This window comes from Brachyhypopomus gauderio, chromosome 17, assembly GCF_052324685.1.
Source record: "Brachyhypopomus gauderio isolate BG-103 chromosome 17, BGAUD_0.2, whole genome shotgun sequence".
Lineage (NCBI taxonomy): Eukaryota > Metazoa > Chordata > Actinopteri > Gymnotiformes > Hypopomidae > Brachyhypopomus > Brachyhypopomus gauderio.
In genome coordinates, this window is record NC_135227.1 from 17857872 (window position 1) to 17878825 (window position 20954).

At 44.1% G+C, this 20954-nt stretch overlaps 1 protein-coding gene across 2 annotated transcripts; it reads right to left on the reverse strand.

Moving 5' to 3' along the window:
• Nucleotides 1–213: 213 nt before the first annotated feature.
• filip1a (filamin A interacting protein 1a) lies at nt 214–20429 on the reverse strand. Of its 2 annotated transcripts, XM_076978424.1 has the most exons (7): nt 20260–20429; nt 16688–16985; nt 9985–10315; nt 7815–7988; nt 7437–7615; nt 1481–4268; nt 214–977 (listed from the first exon to the last, which is right to left on the reverse strand). In XM_076978424.1, exons 3-7 carry the CDS (start codon nt 10306–10308, stop codon nt 768–770), a joined length of 3675 nt encoding a protein of 1224 aa, XP_076834539.1. In that variant the 5' UTR covers nt 10309–10315; nt 16688–16985; nt 20260–20429; the 3' UTR covers nt 214–767. The 2 variants fall into 2 exon arrangements, with proteins under 2 accessions (XP_076834539.1, XP_076834538.1); XM_076978423.1 differs by lacking the exon at nt 20260–20429 and having other exon boundaries at nt 16688–17972.
• Between the last annotated feature and the right edge of the window lie 525 nt (nt 20430–20954).

The following is a 20954-nucleotide window of genomic DNA, read 5'->3' on the forward strand; positions in this document are numbered from 1 at the left end:
CTGTTTCTATTCAATAGGCTCCCTGCCTTTACACTGTTGCCTCCTCAATGTTGGCTTTTCGCTTAGCAGAATAAACAGTGAATTAGTCACTATATAAATCCATAATGAAGCAAAGCTGTGTTGTAGCACATCTCTTCCCAATAAGTGCTTGTAACGAAAGGTCTAACACAGGCCAGTCTTGCGAACTGAATGAATAATCAGTCATTTCAAATGAACATTTAAAAGAAAACACTTTATTTCTGTCAAAAACAATAGTAAAAACAATAGATACGCATGACAAAGCTGGGGCTCCGAAAATAACATTAACACATGTACAACACATACAGTATGTAAGCTTATTAACTGCCTTACACAGTTCATTACAGTGTCACTGCAAGCCCAACCGCCATCATTACTTTTCAACATGTACATTACAGAAGATTGCAGGTGTAGCTACTGTACCAGCCATATGCAGAGAATTTGCAGAGAAAAGCCAGTCTCACGATTGGTACTCTTGAGTGTAACATTTTAATTTCCCCTGTAAGCTCCTGTAAAGAATAAGATTGACAGAGATAACACTATGCACCAATTATATGCACCATTTTATGTACAGTGTCTGTACAGGAGGAAGCGGTCTGTTTTGATTTGCATAAAGAGGCACACAGGGCCATCGTCTCGTGCAACGGCGTCTGTCAGCCTGTGGGCTCTGACCGTGAGCAGACCGTAAACTTTTCTTGGAGTGTGTGTGTGTATATCTCTATACTTAATCGCTTCCCTTCTATTCTCCATTAGCCTTTGCTGCCGCTCTGAAGGCCGGGGCAGCTGATGGTTGGTTTCTTCACCTCAACGCGCACGGACTGGCTCTCTGCTTTGGATTCCATTCTCACGCCGGTGGAGAGGCCCAGAGCTCCCACCACGGCCTTCCCGGCCTTCATGCCCCGAGACATGGGAATACGTGTGAGCCCGCACCGGGGCGACTGGGTCTCCGTAACAGGCTGCTGTAAACAGGAAAAGAAGAGAAAGTTTTTGAGAAAACGTCAGTTTCTTTTGAGTTAGAGCAATATTTTGCAGGCCGGGGCCCCCATAACTCATGTAATGGGAACCAAAGTAAATTTGTAAAAGCTTAGAGACAATAACTATTTTCTGTTTGTTTCTACAAAAATCTAAGTTCAGCCACCTAGTAACATTGTATTTCATTACCTTATTTTATTATTTTTGTTTCCTTTTTATCTTTGCTTCCTTTAAATGTTTTATTTATTCTGTAAAGCACTTTGAGTTGAATGTATGTATGAAAGGTGCTATACAAATATTTATTAATATTTATCAATTTTTATTATTTTATTTAATTAATTTTATTCATTAATATTATTATTTAGGATAGTAATATGATCATTTTAGCAACTATTTAATGTTTAAACATGTTTAAACATGTTAAACACTTAATGTTTAAAACGTTTGCCTTGTACCTCTGGTACCTGTTTCAGTGACGCACAGAACGTACCACAGGGAGTGTTGGGCGGGCTGGTGCTGTGTTGACCTGTGTGATGGTGATGCTGCTGGTTACTTTGCTTGACGTTTTACTGATTGTGCCTTGACGTGGTGAGCGTAGCACAGTACCCATGGAGAGCTCCCTGCTCTCAGCGGCTACAGGTCTGACCATCACCACCGCGCTGCTGTTCTCACAGGGCTTCTTGAATTGTGAGCCTAAGTGAATGTGAATTTTGTTGTCATCGGTGGTGATGATATTAGCATTGGAGTTACACTTCTTAATGGGTGTGGGTACCACTCGTTTCTCAGGAGTCACTTTAAACACAGCCCTGCCCGTGATCAACTCCTGAGGCTCTGGGGAGCTAGAGGTGTCTGAAAGTGTGGAGGTGCTAACGGACGTAAACGATACGGGTGGGGACGTAGGTCTGTCCGCGGGAGGGGTCTTAACACTCTCTGGGGACTTGGCCCTTGAGATGGTCGTGATGGTCATTGGAGATCTGGCTCTCTCCGGACTCCTTGGCTCTCTGGCTCTCTCATTTGGAGAAACGGCGGTGGAAGGAATGACTGTAATCTGTGGCCTCTGTGAAGGGGCTGCGACGGGGTTACTGAAGACGTTCTCTACAGGAGAGCTGCTGATTTGTAGGGTGGTTTTGCTATTCTGGTGGTCGGGAGTCACTCTAATGTGTAACGGGTGACCTTGCTTCTGAGTCATTTTAATCTCTGAATGTACAGTCTCCCCGTTTGTATTTGCAGCCTTGTCCGGAGCACTCTGGACATGGCCGTCCTTCCTCCGTATCCAGGGAATCCAGGATTTCTTCATAGTAAGGTCGCCAGCTGCTGGCGGAGGGTAGAGTTCGCGTACCGTCGGCCTTTCGGCGGGCTTTTTCACACTTCTCTGCCGAAGGCTGCACATGATGTGGTTCTCCTCTTGCACGGACTTTTTGATGAACACAGCAGGCGTGTCGTCATCATCGGCCGCCTTATTTTCGGCAGCGTCAGTCTGGACTCCCGTCGACATCACCGGAGCGTCCCTCATCCTCCTCCCATTGACACTGGGCCTGAGGGCCCGGCTGTACCGTTTGGTCATCTCGAGCTCTTTGGTAAGACTGAGAACCTCGCTGCTCATGCTTTTTTTCTGGTCCTCCTCCTCAAGGAACTTTTGTTGTAGGATGGAGAAGTCCACCTGCAGCTGTGAGAGCAGGTCCTCCTTGTTCATGAACTCATGGATCTTCTCCTTGAGAGCTTGAACGTCTGACTGCAGGTCCCTGTTTTTGGCCTGTTCTAACCTGCACCGCCACCATAACTCGGTCTCCTGACCTGCTGCCTCTCCTCTTTCTATCGCCTTACTAAACGCAATCTGCCTCCTCATTTCCTCAACCTGCTTCGTGAGGGACCTGGCTTTTTCCTGCTCACACTGGAACTTCTTCTCAAGCACATCGTACTCATCCTCCGTCTTAATTAGATCCCCCTCGACCACCTCAAGCTGCTTGAGCCGATTCCTCAACCTTTCGATTTCCATAGTCAGTTCCACTACTATCTTTTCATCCACTCGCCTTGAATTCGAAAGTCTTTCCTCTTCTTTGTATAACGACCTATTTGTAGATTCATTTCTTCCGTCCTTCATCTCCTCGTTTATGTGTTTCCTCGCACAAACCTTGGAACTGAAATCTTTACATTTCTCCTCCTCAGCTGCAAACGTGGCCTGCAGCTCACCCTTCTCTTTGACCAAAGCAGTTATTTTAGCTTCCATCTCTGATTTAAGTTTTAGAAATCTTTTACTCTCATCAATCAACCTCTCGGTGACCTCCGTAACTTTCTCTTGTTCTTTTTTAAACAGTTTATCCAGTTCTTCTCTCTTCTTCTCCTCAGATCTTATCCTTTCCGCCATGTTCTTGTGTTCATTAACCATTATTACCGTGACAGACTTGAGTTTCATTAGCTCCTCTTTCAAAACCAACTCTGCCTTCTCTAGTTTCAACTCGGATGATTCCAGCTCTTTCATGCGGATTTTAACCATCACCAGCTCATCGGACATTTCCTTTGTCAGGGTTTGCTCTTTCTCCAGAGCATCCTGTAAGTGGGCACATTCAGTCCTGCCCATACTGAAGGCTGCCTCCAGCTTCTCCAACTCCATCATCCTTTTCTGCAGCTTTTCTACCTGCAGCTTCAGTTCCTTGTTGTGAATTCCCTCCGTGTGAAGCTTCTTCTTCAACTCGGCGCACTGACTCTCAGCGTTGGCGATCTCCTCATCCTTGCTCTCCATCTCCAAAACCCTCTGACGCAGGCTCTCCAGCTCTGCCATCAGGTTTGAGTGGCCACACTCTCCCTTGCTTATTTTGTCCTTCAGCTCCTGAAGCTCTTCCGCAGATTTCTGCAAAACACCGTTTGTCCCCTCCAGCTCCTGAATCTTCTGCGACAGCATTGCCTGTTTCTGCGACAGCTGTCTATGTTGAGTCTCCTGGGTGGCAAGTTTAGCCGTCATCTCATCATGCTGCCGTGCAAACTTGGAAGTTCTAACTTCTAACTCAACCTCAAGGCCCAAGAGCTTCTGGCTACACTCCTTTGATTGGCTCTCGGCTGCGCTCAGCTCCTGCTCCTTCTCCTGAAGTTTCTGGAGAAGTTCTTGGATCTTCTGGCTTTGCTGGTCGATCTGCTCCAGGTGGAGCTGCTGTTCATCAACCAGCATGAGTGCAAATGTCTTCAGCTTGATGAGCTCACCACGAACCTTCTCCAGTCTTCTCGAATGTTCCTGTTCTTTGCGAACTTGATAGGCTTTTTCTTGCTTCAGCAACAGTTTTAATCTGAAGAAAAGCAACACAACAATTTTTAACAATAATAAAAATTTCTGCATAATATATGTGTTTAGTGCAGCAACGTTTCTGTGTATTTTTTAGTAAAAGAAAGCATATTTCTCAATAATAACTTTCTTCTTACACATCCTTATCAGTTGTTTAAAACAAAGGCCAAACAAAGATTCTGGAGTAGACGTTGAAACGTGAGACAATAATAGCACACGCAGTTCGTAACTAATTCCAGTGTTTGTTTAACAAGCCACGTGTGCTTCTATGAGCCCAACAGAAGCACGTGAAACGTTTCCACCCTTCTTGCTGCAAATGTTTCCAAAACCAAAACGTGAATGTTGGATTAAGTGCCAAAGTTTGGCTGAGAGCCTGCTGTTCTCAGGGTCTCACCCTGTCTCCGCACTAGACTGGTCCTTCTGAGCTTCAGCATGTGTGAAAATGACTAGCAAATATCGGGTTGGATCTGTACATTCTTTTTTTCACACAAAATAGCGTTAAGCAATAACGGAAGTTTGGGGCAGACTATGCCTGCGGTTGCTCTTTTCTCTCTGTGGTGCGGGTTTCAAACGCCCTGTCTGTGCTCTGCGAGGACACTTCAGCATGTCTGTACTTCCCCTGACATCTCCTGCATACTCTCTCTCTGACTCAAACGTCTGTCTTACAGTTTGAAGGGGGAGGGGGGGGGGGGGGGGGGTCCAGCCATCTAATGCAAAACAGAACATTTCTAACACAAATCTCAACCTCTCAAGAGTTCTTGTCCCACTGGACGGTTTTGCAATCACACCACAACCACACTCAGTCAACTGGATGCGTGGCTGGCACTCAGATTCACAAATTCACGGTTTCTTGCAGTGTACGATAAAATGTAACAGTACATATAATGTAACGCGTACGTAACAGTATATGCATGTCATTTCTGATACTGATACTAGCAAACTGCAGACAAAATGTCCCCTCCAGTTTGGGGGCTCTTAAGGTATGTCCACTGTCATGATCTTTAATGTAATGCCTCTGTGTGTGGTCAATGCCCAGGTGCTCTCCACTGTGGGGAACTGGCCTTCTCTGTCCATCACAAGTATTTTCAAACCTCCATCTGACCAGTCTGGCTTATGACACATGCTGCCCATATATGAGAGAGATTTGCAGGGCTCTGCACTGGACTCCAGTGGGGTGGGACTGCTCCTTCCTCCTTCCCTCGTTCATTCCTTCTCTCCTTTTCCCTCTTTTATTCCCCAGAGCAACATTTACAATTAACATTCCAACAGCACCGTCCCTTGTTTTGCAATTCGTCTATTGCCAAATTAGTTTTGTCCATAAAAGTTGCATCACATGCAATTTGATTTCACATTTGCAAGGAGGAGAACAAGTGTATGTGTATCCACTCAGACTCATTACTGGTGCTCGTCACCCTGGACAACAGCGGTTACTATGAACGGCAAAGTGACCCGAGACCTGAAGAGACCTCGCTGAGATTAAGAGTGGACTACTACTCACTCTGCAACTCTATACCTAATGCTGAGGAAAAACAAGTGAACTGATACTCTGACCGGCTCTATATATAGGGATGATGGTCACCACTGTAAAAAAAGCCTTGTTATTTTTAAGGTAGTGAATAACAAAAATTAAGACTACTGATTGATTACTATGGGATATTTTTTGCAAGTAATATTTTGGGGAGATAGGGAGGGAGAAATGGGGTTAGTTTCTGCAATTCTGCAAATCTTTGTTAAAAAGTGAATTTCAGTGATGGCTTTCAATATACATTTATTAAGTAATGCCATGTTACTGTGGGATTATGATTTTAAATTAACCTTGGGTACACAAAAGAAAAGAGTAATTATCTCAGCAAGCTTGTTCTGAGCTGCTACTCTTTAAAGCAAAAAAAAACTTGTTTTCACACCTCTTTAATCTTTCCAGTCTTCTCTTTTATCACAAGACATGAAAGCCAGATGTGAGTGTGAGACAAAAATATATTCTTCTCCCACACATGTTGACTGATGAGTACTGAGTGATCAGCGCACATGCGTGCACACACACACACACATTCACACACACTCACGCTCTCACGCTCTCATGCTCCCTCACACTCTCTCTCTCACACACACACACACACACAAACAACCACACACACACAACCACACACACACACAAACTCACACTCACACATGTGCACGTGGCGGTGTGAACGTTCAGGTCTATGCACATCTGTAGTGGTGTGAAAGACCATATGATACAGGGCAGGGTATCCAACATCAGCATCCTGAGACACAGCACTGACAGCAGCCTTGGAGCGGGAGGGGTGGGGCAAGACTGAAATTTGGCTAAGCTGGTGCTGATCCTGGATCAGGCATTTCATGATGGTTCACAGAGGACACAAGACCATCACGTGGCACATGATATGACATACAACAAGGTTGGAGGTCAAGCTCCTCAAATCTAAATTCTAATACTTACATAAACAATTAATTATTTTGTAAATTAATAATGTAAGTTTTGTAACTTATTACTAAAATTCATTGTCAATTACTAATATTCCATTAACAGCCTAATATTAATTTTGCACTAAAAATGTTCACTCTGTGTTGGTGTTGAACAAACAAAATAAACTTTGCTTGAACATTTAACAACAGTATCTCTTTTTACAGCTTTGAACTTGTGTATCAGAAGTGAACTGAAATCCCACACGTGAGGTATGTCATGATGTTCCTGTAGGGCTTTGTGGTTTCCCGGATGAAATTCAACAATAACTCTTAACTAAAAGGTCATGGCTGACCAAACTTACCCCTCGTCTCTCAGTGTCTCCATGCCACGCTGGCCTCTTAGGGGTCACTGTATCCATGGCAATCACCCTGAAGCCTTTGACCTCTGGAGTGCCATAGGACACCTCGATGCCTATTCTCTGAATAGTAAACTACCCCTCATATCATTTAATTGCCCTCCACAGCAGTGTAAACTACACTGTCTTTACTGTAAATAAAGTATTTTGTAACAGATGACACTTTCACAATAAGAGCATCTTTCCTCTGGCTGAGTCACTGCTAAATTGCAGTACTTAGCATACCAGGTAGCCTTGCCTTGGGTCCTTTGATGAGATGGACCAGCGCTCGCCCGTGTGTACCCGTGTATGAGAGCGCTACGGCGCCATCTGGGGGCAGCCTCGCGCCTTGCCTTTCTCTCTCCTGTTCCAGCAGGTTGGTGAAGTCGTCACTCTTGTCCATGTAGTCGGCGTGTTTGCGCTTCTCCGTGTCCAGCTCCTGCACGGTGCGGCGGTGGCTTCTCTCCGCCAGCAGCAGCTGCTCCAGCATACGCCGGTACGTCTCCCTGTGCTTGTACTGGAGCCTGTCCAACTGTGGGACGGCAGCACGGGGAACGTTAGTGCCAACGCCAGGCCTCAAATGCTCGATTACTACATCCATCCGACCAGTGATGAAGCACTTTGCTGCTCAGGCACGCTATCAGCTGGGTACAATGTCATCGCTCCTACTCCTGAGATCAATTAAACAAAGTCCCATCAGGTCTCAAGAGGTGCCGGCGTATGTGAATTACCTCGGCCATTGGCTTTTCATACACGTCTTCGTTGTGGGCGCGGTCGTTGATGAGATGTCCGTCTCTCTGCAGTGCCTGCAGGGGCCTGCTGGGGGACGCGGAGCCATACTGGGACTCCAGAGCCTCGGGACAGCTGAGACGAGCCCTCAGCAGCCGGATGACGTCCTCCCGAGCCTGGGGAAGGAGAATAATAATAATAATAATAATAATAATAATAATAATAATAATAATACATTTTATTTATAAGCGCCTTTCATAACACTCAAGGACACTTTACAGGAAATAAATAAAACAAATTAAAAAGAGAACAGAATATGCACCAGAGGACACAAACATACAATAGACAATAAAGTGAATCACAGGGAATAGGCTATTGTGAACAGGTGAGTTTTGAGTCTGGACCTCACACCTCCCTGCTTAAATTCATGCCTGCAAGGAACTGAGGTTTCCTGGGTGCTGCTCTAGAGAAGGATCTGTAAAACTCAAGAGTCCATCACTTAGCAAAACGGACCATATATAATATTGAATAGCACAGACTGATAATAAGTTGGGCTGCCCATGGAGAATGGGTTCCCTCTGGAGTCTTGGTCCTCCCAAGGTTTCTTCCTTAATCTGCCCAGGAACTTTTCCCCCTTGCCTCTGGGTGGCTCATTTGGGACGTGGACTCAAAACATTTGTAAAGCTTCTTTGTAAGAACGAGTGCTGTGTTGTAAAAGGCCTGCATAAATAAATTAGAATTTGGCAAGAGCAATTTGGCCTTAAGATGAAAGACATTCTTTAAGCTTTACGGCTTATTCCAGCGAGACGGAGAAAAAAAATCAATAACAGTGACACTAGATGGAGCTAAACTGTCGCTAAACAACAACGCAGATAAGTTGACTGCGTTCACTCCACTGACTTTCTTGAGTCTGGCCAGACAAGGTGTGGACTCCAGCCATCTGCTCACATAACAAACACTCTACCCCCTCCATTAACCATTACAGTGAGAGACTTACAGTGATCTAAAGCAGGCGTACTCAACTAAATTTGTCCGCGGTCCAATTTTGGCAGATACCTGTGACCTGAGGTCCGGTGCGGCGGGGGTGGCAAACGTAAGTTGTTGAAAGGGGGGGGGGGGGGGTGGGACGGTGCGCGAACGGTGGAGGCGTTTATACTTTCGCGAGCGTCACTGCAGTGTTCTCCGAAACGATAGGCGTTTTGTCCGAAACGATATGTGGTAGAAACACCCCTCAAAACAGGGGAATGAACATTTACCTGACCAATTTTAATGTTGCTATATGTTTCAGGTTTGAAAAGTGCTGGAAATTAGGTTAAAGTACTTTAAAATGCTTGAAATTGTAACTACTTGGTTTCACAACAAATAGCTGTCTGACTGAATAGTTCTCTTGTATTAGGTTAACAAATACGAGCCTCTTGTAATTCCAAGACGAAACATGAGAGAACGTGAAGACGTGAAGATTGGGCGTTTTTTAAATAAACAACCATTAAATAATGTGATAAAAAGCGAATTATTTCGAGTATATGTATAAATATTTAACTTAATTATGTTTAACATGTTGGGAAATATTGAAATGGACCTTGAAAGTAACGTACAAGTGCTTTAATTCCACCTTATAAAGGTGTATGAACCCTGAAAACGTGACTTTGTTCATTGCGCTGAAGCGCGGCGCGAAGTTACAAAATTCGAGAGGTGCACGAATTTTGGGGGTGGCGAACGTAACACTCGTGACGGAGTGTTTTTTCAATAGCCCTGAAATGAATGCTACGGTTTTGTTTTGGTCCGTATCCAGTTAATCAGGAATGAGATTGGGTCCGGACAGGACTGCGTTCGGGTCCGGATCCGGACCGCGGTCCGCCAGTTGAGTACCCCTGATCTAAAGGAACTTTGTGAGCATATCAGCTGTCAGGAAAATAGGAATGTGGCCCATTAAGGTCACTGGGAAAGTTTAGATATTTCATGGTACAAGCCTACATGCAAGTCAGTATGGTGGCAAATGAGCCGAGCGTAAGTGTAACTCCTCAACTAGTTCGGTCATCAAAACCCCCAAAACCAGTGCTCTTTCACTGAAGATATGATGAATGGGCCCTGCTGATTCATTTCATGGATTTAGAAGAGTTCTGCACCCAGAACTCAGATCCCAGACAGATCTTAGATGTTGACCGACCATACCTGTATCTCACCCTCCATCATCCCTAGGAGCTTCAGAAGGTCATCTTTGGACAGATCCTTCAGCCCTAACCTTTGGTCATCTCTCTCGGTGGATTTATTGTCAGTGCCTGACATCTGCTTTTCTCCTTCTTGTTGAACTTTGGTCTTCTCTGTGGTCAACAGCTTCGTCTCACTCCCACCTTGTCTGCTGAGCTCGTGTATTGCATGAGGCACCACGAGAACCCCATCTTCTGGATGGGGAACCACGAGAACCCCATCTGCTGGACGAGGAACCACGAGAACCCCATCTGCTGGGCTGTCCATTCCATTGCTTTTGGACCTCATACTGCCTCTAGGATTAAACAACGACAGAAATGGCTTCATTGGCAAATTTGTGTCACATGACTGCAGGAATTTCAAGATTTGCATATTACATTTACATTTTCATTTACAGTATTTCAGTCACTCTGATACCTTACTGAAAAAAATTATCCTTTACTTATGCACAGAGAACACAAGTGCAGTTAGGCAATTTATAAAAGAATAATTGATCCTGATGAAAGATACCCAATTGAGAAAGGTAACCAATACTGCATATGTTAACACTTATACCAAAACAACACACTGTTATACGTTATGCACTGATTAAAACCCAGAACTGAAGCTAACTAAGGTGGGTTCAGAATGTCAACCCAGAATGTGTGGTATGTATACCACCACATTACACAGGAAAGAAATTAAATTATCCTTGCATTTCTTTCAATAAAGTACTTATGACTCATAGTCCATGATCATCAACTGTGCAGTGCTGGTCTCCGATGGGTTTACAAATCTCTCTGGAGTCTCTGGTTACAAGTCTCTCTGTGCACTACTGATGTATTAAAAAACGAAAAGAACATGACTTTGACCAAGTGTCATTTATACCAGAACCATTACCAGAACCATCAAGGCAACCATCTCACATCTTTTGACTGCTCAGAATGAACTGGTGAAGATGAATGAAGGAAGACTGCTGTCAGATGTGGAACTGAGCGGCTGTTTCTGGCATCTAACCTCACGAACAAACTTAAGAGATAAGCCCATATCTGAAGAACAAAAGGCTCCCTCCCTCTCTCATATATTTGACCGTTCCAAGAGAAATTCAGTGCCAGTTTATCAATCATCTCTAATCTCTACTGGTTCCAGAAACTGCTCCAGGTGCTGGCTGGCAGGCACAAGAACCAGACCCTTCTGAAGGTTGCTGAAGGAGACATGTTGCAGACCACTGAAACCCTTCCACTGATTTAAAAAACAAAAACAGAAAAGGAGAACTATATCTTGAAAACTGCTTTTGTAGGGCGGTACCAGGACGATCTCGTGTAGAGGTGCTGACAATTAATGTTGAAGAATCAAGAAGGATTAGAGAAGTGTCTAAATGTGAGCATTATAATGTCTGTTGATGTCTTCACATTATACATCCTTGAAAATCAGTACAGGCCAGACAGATGCAGCCAGTGGCCAAAGCAGTAAGCCGTATATTCTATTTAAAAAACAGAATACGGTACACTTCAGTGTAGACTATGTGGTAGCAGTCTGGCATATAGGTTTATCTTAGCTTGGCTAGAGTTCAACTCCCTGTTTCAAGGGTCAACTATCTCTGTTAGTTCACAGAGTTTTAACCACCAAATATAGGGGGCTGAATAAACACTGCACATAAAAATACCACATTGGAGGAGGTGCTAAGTGACCCATGGGAGACTGATGGAATGATGTTGTAATTCTCTGCCGTCACTCTAATTTGTGCACTCTAATTTGTGTGAGGTACATGTTTTTGTCTATTGTCCAGGGGAAACTGGTCGGACAAGCCCAAAAATACCAGTGGTGTTTATACAAAGTGGGTGTATTAAAAATCTGAACTAACCACCAAGGTTAAGGCAATGGGTGGAGTTGCAAACCTATGTTTAAGGGCACCAGCATGTTCTGGTGCAGACCTACTGTGGTCAGTGGTCACTGCAAGCACAGCTTCTCATGTTCATATGGTTCATAAGCAAAACCAGATCTAATGGAATATTTTTTTCACAGCTTCTCGTGTTCATACGTAAAACCAGATCTGATGGTATTTTTTTCACAGCTTCCAGTCACCCCCAGCATCCTGATCTGTCTTCGAGTCAAACAACTGCTGAAGAACAAGATGGCTAAAGAACATAAAACATCAGAGATGCAGACAACTGCAGTCTCTTACGCAGAAAAAAAAGGGTTGAATTCACACAGTGCCTACAGAAACTTTACTGTTTCATCTCCACATTACACTAAGTGATCACTTTACTCCACACCTGTTTCTACAACCAGCCAGTTGTTTTTCGGTCAGTTCTACATATTTAGATCACTGACTGAAGCTTCTCTTGACCTCTGCCATGATCCCAATGGCTTCATTCAAGAATGATGTGTTTTTAAAGAGCATAAGTAATGTCTGGAGTGTTTGCATAAGTCATATTTCTAAGTACAACTAAATTACAAGTACAATGAAATTTGAAGCACCCATATGATACCTTTGACCTTTAGTCAAAACCAGGTCACTTATGAAAGTCTCCAATACGCGTAGACACTATCAGGTACAGTTAGTCAGCTGACTTCACAGTATGAAAATGCCAGCAGAGGTTTATAACATCGGACTGGAAAACGTGCAACAGACACGTTTGGCACAGTGAAAACGTGGGTGAACACCGTCGAGAGATCAGTCAGCGTAAAGTTCTCCAAAGAGCTAGAGAACCTGTGAACAAGGCAGCATCCAGGCCGGTCTGAAGAGCAGAACTTGCTTTGAGGACTCAAGTGCCAGCTGTTAGCTTGTGTTATTTATAGTAAGTCCCCCACACCTGTGGTTATGAGATAGAAGTATCACTTTATTACTGATCAGCATGTGTTTCCTGTGGGCCTAGCCAGTGCCATTATTTGTAGACCAGTTAATGGAAAAAAGCATGTGTGTATTGTGGGATTGGTCCGATTAGCGGGACCAATAAGATTACTGGGTGAAATTGAAAACACAAAGAAATGACAATCTGATTTTCCATCCGTAATACAAAAGCTGTATTCCCAGCTACACTGTATGTCATCAAATATACAGTATAGCTGTGAATACATGCACAGTACAGATATTATACACCATAGATCCTTAATCCCAGATCCTTTAATGTATGTACATGACACACAGCTTAAACCAAAAAAAAACAATTGTTAGTAGATTTCAACCACAGGTTGTGGTTGTTTTTGCCATTTCTAAACAACGCTGATCCCTCTAATAGAGTCAGTGGCGGGGATACGGCATGAATACACAGCTGGCAGTGTTCTGTAGTCCAGATTTGGCCAGTGAGGTCAGCTCTTGAAGATAACTAAAAGAGCCGGCTGGTTTCAGCAGCTGTCCGAATTCCACATTGCACATTGCACTGCTGCCATTGAAGAAATGAAAGATTTTAGCGGGCTTGTCACACGGTGACCTCAATGTGTCTAAATAAGGACCCGGTGAAGTGGCAACAGCACGGTTCTGGCAAGTGGCGAGATGTGATGTCTGTTACTAAAGTAAGGTTGCTCTTATAGCCTGGCCATGCCTCAGGACAACTCTCTCTGATTGGGAGAAGCGCCTTCAAAACGAGGCAGCGTTTTGAACAAATTACAACATACAATACGACAATTTACCAGGCTATGGAAATTTTGGGGATTAATAGAAGGTTCAAGGTCTAATTTTGTTAATGTCTGACAGCTGATAACCTTCAAATGTCGTAACTCAATAAAGATTAATTTTTATCACTCTTCTTTAGAATCCATCTACATTCAACAACAACAACAAACATGTATGACCGGTTGGGAACTACAGTTCGGATTACTATATACAGTGTGAGCTTCTAATTATCGAACACTTGTGACTCTTATGTCTGCTGCAGTCAGAATAACAGTTTTCATACTGGGTTTCAAACTGTAGCATCATCCTCAGAGATAGTAAATATAGCCTTCTGACATAGACACAAAGGTAGCATCACAGTCCATCTTACACATAAAGCAGTCCAATCCGAGTCCTGCTCTGCCTGTGCCTTCAGTCACCTGCTAATGAAAATCGGGTTTTATACCTATAAGAGGTCAAATAAAACTTTAAAAATCCTCAGGTCAGTTTGCAGATTTACTATGCAATCATCTACATGCCCTAATATTCCATTAGTTGTAATATAATCCTCCACAACGCTGTGAGCCAAGTAAGAAACTGATATTGATGGACACTCAGCCAGCAGCACAGCTTTACAGTTTAACTTCCTTGAACCCCTGAGAAAGCAGAACGGGGTATGTCACTGGTAAACCAAAACCCAACCACTCAAGCGTCTCTGGTTACGTGACATCATTGCCCCTTTAAAAGGAACGTTTGGAAAGGTGGAGTTCGAAAAAGAAGCAAAGTTCAAGTTGTAATATTAATAGCAGCTGCAGATGACACAAGAGTGAAGGTGAGTGAAAGAAAGAGGGTAGCGTCTTCAAACACGTTCAGCTGAAGGTTTTCTAGATCTGAAGAATCTCACCAAACCAGCAGGACACCAGAAACTACAAAACATACGCAGATTTGTTAAAAAATGTCCAGAATCTGATCAAAGATCCTTCTCTACAGGACTAAAAGAAACCAGTAGACTTTTTGCATGGTGCTGGAAACGTAGGGAAAGCAGCTTTAGAAACCAGCTGAAGCACACGCTCTGAAGCTGAAGCAGCTGAAGCAGCTGAAGCAGACGCTCTAAAGCTGCACCAGCTGAAGCTGAAGCAGCTGAAGCACACGCTCTGCAGCTGAAGCTGAAGCAGCTGAAGCACACGCTCTAAAGCTGAACCAGCTGAAGCTGAAGCAGCTGAAGCAGGCGCTCTGAAGCTGCACCAGCTGAAGCTGAAGCAGCTGAAGCAGACACTCTGAAGCTGCACCAGCTGAAGCTGAAGCACACACTCTGAAGCTGAAGCAGCTGAAGCAGACGCTCTGAAGCTGCACCAGCTGAAGCAGACGCTCTGAAGCTGAACCAGCTGAAGCAGACAAACTAAAGCTGAACCAGCTGAAGCAGACACACTGAAGCTGAACCAGCTGAAGCAGACGCTCTGAAGCTGCACCAGCTGAAGCAGATGCTCTGAAGCTGCACCAGCTGAAGCAGACACTCTGAAGCTGAACCACTGAGTGAAAACATGGTGCAGTAGAACACATCTGGACACACAACAGCAGCTTGCGGATATCCAACACCGAGTTTCGTACTGAGCAGCAGCGAACACAGCCGAATTCAGAACTTTACGGTGACAACAAACCCAAATCAGTTACACACTTCATGTTTCCTAAATGGTTTGACTGCAACGATCTCTGTTCCACACAAGAGTGCTCGTGAGAGAAGAAGAATGAAACGATGGGCCATGAGGGGTTAAATACTTCAAAACCTCTTTTAAATAACGTCATTCCTCACAAAACCTATCAGTGTCTGCTTGTGTCTGCACCCGTGGTGACACCATGGCCAGTTCACTCTTAGAATGTAGTGGAAGGAGGCCAAAAAGACACAACGCTGCCCTTCAGGACGTTAACAGACACTACAACAGCAACATGCTGTGGTTTTCTTGGCAGAGAGGGAACATTTTCTGTTTCCTGTCAGACAATGGGGAACAAAGGTCACCTGTAAGTGCCTGAATATTGTACAGGAAACCCACTGGAAATATGAAGAGCAAAGCTTCTGATATTTAAGCATGCTTATACTGTTCAGATGGCTACAGTCAGTGCAGCCCTTCATAATAACTTGCATGCAACTCCTTCCCACTACCCACGACTCAATATAAGCCGCATCAGCTAGCGTCAGACAGAACGTACGTTAGAATAGTTTTGCGGGCGTCTTGAAAGTGCAAGGAGTTTTCACATGAAAGCGTGTGTGTCCGCAACAACTGTTGCTGGGTAAGCTCGGTCCTTAGGGAGTGGGCATTGTAGCCTGTCTGGTAGGACAGGGACGCTGGGGTTGAGTGTCAGCTCCACCGCGCCCCTTTAGGACACTCCACTTCCCAGAGGACCCTCCCCCTCCCCCTCCCATGGATACAGTATCAAAGGGGTAACGGTTTTACAGTCCAGCCTACAGATCAAGACAGTGAGACCCAGCAACTGGTGCCACGGCCAACAGCAAGTGGCTGGCACCCAGGGTCTGGGCAAATGAACCATTACTTCACGGACAGAATTTAAAGTAATCCACCCTACGTTTGTATGGTCTGTTCTTTTTTGGAGAGTAGAGTTCTCTGTGGAGGTGAATGGTTGGGTATTCCCTAAGGCTGTACTGTTTTAATGCATCATATCCATCGGCCAGAACAAAGCAGTGATATACTAACTAGCTATTCTTTTATCTTTGTCCTGTAAAGATACATAGAGATGATGTAGAATCTCAATCATTAGTATTAAAGTATATATAAAAATCTAAATGGGGAGAAAAAAACTTGATCTACAAGCATGCTTTCTTTACACAAACGTACCGAGTACGTTTAGCACACATCTCTCATAGTCTATGACAAAGACTTTGAAAGATATTTGTGACACTGACAATAAAACATGACTGAAAAAACACATCGGCGTTCCATCCTTCACTGATCCGTCCTACATGTTGAACTCTGAAGTGCATGCAACATGCTATAGTCACGCACCGCACTGAAGGCTGACAGCTATGTCCTCCTGGTACTTATATGAGGACACATACAGAAGAAGCTAGGACACACTTACCCACAATGGTCCCAGAGCCTCAAGTGAGGACAATCCTTAGATAGAGGTATGGTCCTTTGCAACTGGGTCGCAGTTCTCTTCGCGTTAGCATTCCATGAGAGCAGCCTGCCGACATCAAGGTGCAGACGCACTGAGGCACTCAGCCACACTCTGAAGTCCACAGAGGCAGGTCACAAAGGTAATGTAACTCTACACGGAGAGGCAGGTGTCTAAACCTTCCCTCAGTCTCACTCGCTCTCTAGCCATGACATAGTAAAAAGCAGAATGGGAGAAGGAGAGCTTTTATCTGTGAGAAAGACTGTAAAAGAGAGAGAGAGAGAGAGAGAGAGAGAGAGAGAGAGAGAGAGAGAGAGAGTGAGAGAGCAAGAGTCAGAGGGAGACACCGGCTACAGAGAATGGACAGAATACAGAGGTGTGTCTGTCACGAAAAACCTATAACTCTTTAACCAATAACCGACATTTTTCAGCTTATTAAAAGATACAGCTCTGTCAGCAGGTCAGGGGTGTAACTCAGTGCATGCCCACTCCACAATTGTTCCACTGAGGGCTCACGGGCTCCTTGACTCTCTGAGCTATATTTAATCACTACTCCCCCGCACACGGCTCTCTGCATGTGAGGGGGCAGGCCCTCCAGTCCAACAGCTGACCCTTCCTTTCTCAAAAGAGGGGGTGTCCAGTTTTGCCCCTCTGGTTTCATACAGTGCCTGAAGCCCCGAGAGGATGGGCCTACTCCTGGACAGAGAAACAAGACACCATAAATTACAGGCAATTGCTTTGTAGCCAGTGGATCCCAAATTCCGTGCGATCCAAAAACGCGAAGCCTGTCATTGGTCACTAGAAGGATCACGTTGATCCTTCACCCAGCAGAGTGACTCCCTGTGTTTAGAACTGCCATGCTGGAAAATATAACAGTTACTGCACTCAGACTGAAGGCTGAAAGTGGGTCCACTCCCTGCTGCTTTCCTCACCACATCTATAAGATCACTCATCTACCACACACTCATCTACCCCACACTCATCTACCACACACTCATCTACCCCACACTCATCTACCACACACTCATCTACCCCACACTCATCTACACTCACTCATATACCCCACACTCATCTACCACACACTCATCTACCACACACTCATCTATCCCACACTCATCTACCACACACTCATCTACCACACACTCATCTACCCCACACTCATCTACCACACACTCATCTACCACACACTCATCTACCCCACACTCATCTACCACACACTCATCTATCCCACACTCATCTACCACACACTCATCTACCACACACTCATCTACCCCACACTCATCTACCACACACTCATCTACCACACACTCATCTACCCCACACTCATCTACCCCACACACTTCCACTCATACCCCTCACTCATCTACCCCACACTCATCTACCCCACACACTTCCACTCATACCCCTCACTCATCTACCCCACACTCATCAACCCCTCTCTCATCTACCCCACACACTTCCACTGATACCCCTCACTCATCTACCCAACACTCATCCACCCTCACTCATCTACCCTCACTCATCTACACTCACTCATATACCACACACTCATCTACCCCACACTCATCTACCCCACACACTTCCACTCATACCCCTCACTCATCTACCCAACACTCATCTACACTCACTCATCTACCCTCACTCATCTACCTCACACTCATCTACCCCACACTCATCTACCCAACACTCATCTACACTCACTCATATACCCCACTCATCTACCACACACTCATCTACACTCACTCATCTACACTCACTCATATACCCCACTCATCTACCCTCACTCATCTACACTCACTCATCTACCCTCACTCATCTACCCAACACTCATCTACACTCACTCATATACCCCACTCATCTACCACACACTCATCTACCCTCACTCATCTACACTCACTCATCTACCCCACACTCATCTACACTCACTCATATACCCCACTCATCAACCACACACTCATCTACACTCACTCATATACCCCACTCATCTACCACACACTCATCTACACTCACTCATCTACACTCACTCATATACCCCACTCATCTACCCTCACTCATCTACACTCACTCATCTACCCTCACTCATCTACCCAACACTCATCTACACTCACTCATATACCCCACTCATCTACCCCACACTCATCTACCCTCACACATCTACACTCACTCATCTACCCCACACTCATCTACACTCACTCATATACCCCACTCATCTACCACACACTCATCTACACTCACTCATATACCCCACTCATCTACCCTCACTCATCTACACGCACTCATCTACCCCACACTCATCTACCACACACTCATCTACCCCACACTTATCTACCCCACACTCATATACCACACACTCATCTACCCCACTCATCTACCCTCACTCATCTACACTCACTCATCTACCCCACACTCATCTACCCCACACTCATCTACACTCACTCATCTACCCCACACTCATCTACACTCACTCATCTATCCCACACTCATCTATCCCACACTCATCTATCCCACACTCATCTACCCCACACACTTCCACAGTGTTTCGTAAGGGTGGGCTAACACATTTTCCTGATCTGCTCTGCGTTCGTTCCTATATGGCTTCAGAATGCTGCCAAAGTCTAGACGTTATAATCACTACTGTGTGAATTGCTCTGTGAAGCCCCCCCAACACCAGCTACTAAAATGGCAGCTTGGGCTGTATTTCCCTCAAGCATTATGTTCAAGTGACACACATCTTACCTGATGTCACTTCAGTGGACCGTGCAAATAACCCCAAAATGATTATTCATTTTTACTGCCTTTGCACAAGATGTTTTTCAGAAGAGAACACTTTACTGATCCTGAAGCACATTGTGCTGTCACAGAATTACACACATTGCACACATGCATGACCAAAATATATACAGAAGGTGTTACAAAGAGCTACGTATACATGAATCTATGTACAAATATGAGGTATGTGCTATGACGTATGAACATACATTAATCACAATAAATACAATAGGTGATACAGAAGAGATATTAACCACAGATAATAAGTCAAAACGGCAATATATTAACACTATGCATATAATGAGATAAATGTAAAACAACAAAGAGAGACCTGAAAAGACACAGAGATTATAGCAGCAACAGTGTTATTGCACTAACAGAGATATGAGGAAATAGTACTAAAGAATTATCAGTGAATAAAAAGATTGTTACTAGGGGCCACAGTCATAACAACAGTGATAATTACTAGGAGCACAACAGTGAGACGAGGAGAGTAGAAAAGTGAAAAGTTGTAGTATGCAGTAACTATCTATTATCTCTTGTGTGTGTGTAATATATATATATATATATATATATATATATATATATATATATATATATATATATATATACATTTTTTTTTTCACTCCGTAACGTAGCAAGTTCACATTTTTCCAGATTACATGCACAAATCCCATGACAACCCATTAAAATCAAAACATTTGCGAGAGGGCAATGATGTGCTATCTCTGAGTAGGCCTAGATGAATATGAATTTTGTGGTCTTACCAACTGCCTTCTCTATCGGAACTTCGAAGCAGTGTATGTAAAAAAGGAATGTAGACGTCTGTGTTATGATTTAATAATAACATCAGGAAACCTAAATGAGAGAAATCTAAATGAGAGAAAAAACACCGCGACTACTGTACTGCAGCAATACAGAACATGCCGTTGCACGACTTGACGCTAGCACATACAGTCTCTTACCTCAGTGCTGCCCCCTACCGACAAAAGTTAAACATGATATTGGCAGTTCCCGGAAATTACAGTGATGTAGGACTTGTGGACGAAACGGTGAGCGTGGGGGTGAAATGTTACATTCAAGAGCTTCTAGAAATGTCAAACTTTCCACTTGTCCATCCGTCATAACCATTTAATAGATTAACCCACCGCTTGTGTCGACAATACATACAAACACATTATATGTTTCCTATGTCCTTATTTTATCAGTAGCTAAACTTCACAGTGCTGTAAAAAAGAAACGTAATACGGTATGAACACGTGAAAACACGGAGTGACATTTTATCCCACTTTTTTCCCTTTATTTACAATATTCGCTTAAAACAAGGCACCAATAGTAATACAAGGAATCCGAATTAAACAAGTTGAGTTGCATGTGTACAAAAAAGGTATATACTTAAAAAAATAATAATAAATAAAAATAAATAAATAAAAAACAAATTTAATACATCATTTTATCCCAC

What these genes read in the sequence shown, in the direction of transcription:
- filip1a (XM_076978424.1), bottom strand. Translation starts at nt 10,308, where the DNA reads ATGAGGTCCAAAAGCAATGGAATGGACAGCCCAGCAGATGGGGTTCTC. An exon ending in TGATGGAGGGTGAGATACAG is followed by an intron (nt 7,989 to 9,984) that starts GTATGGTCGGTC and finishes CTCCTTCCCCAG; the next exon opens with GCTCGGGAGGACGTCATCCG. An exon ending in CTGGAACAGGAGAGAGAAAG is followed by an intron (nt 4,269 to 7,436) that starts GCAAGGCGCGAG and finishes GCTTTTCTTCAG; the next exon opens with ATTAAAACTGTTGCTGAAGC.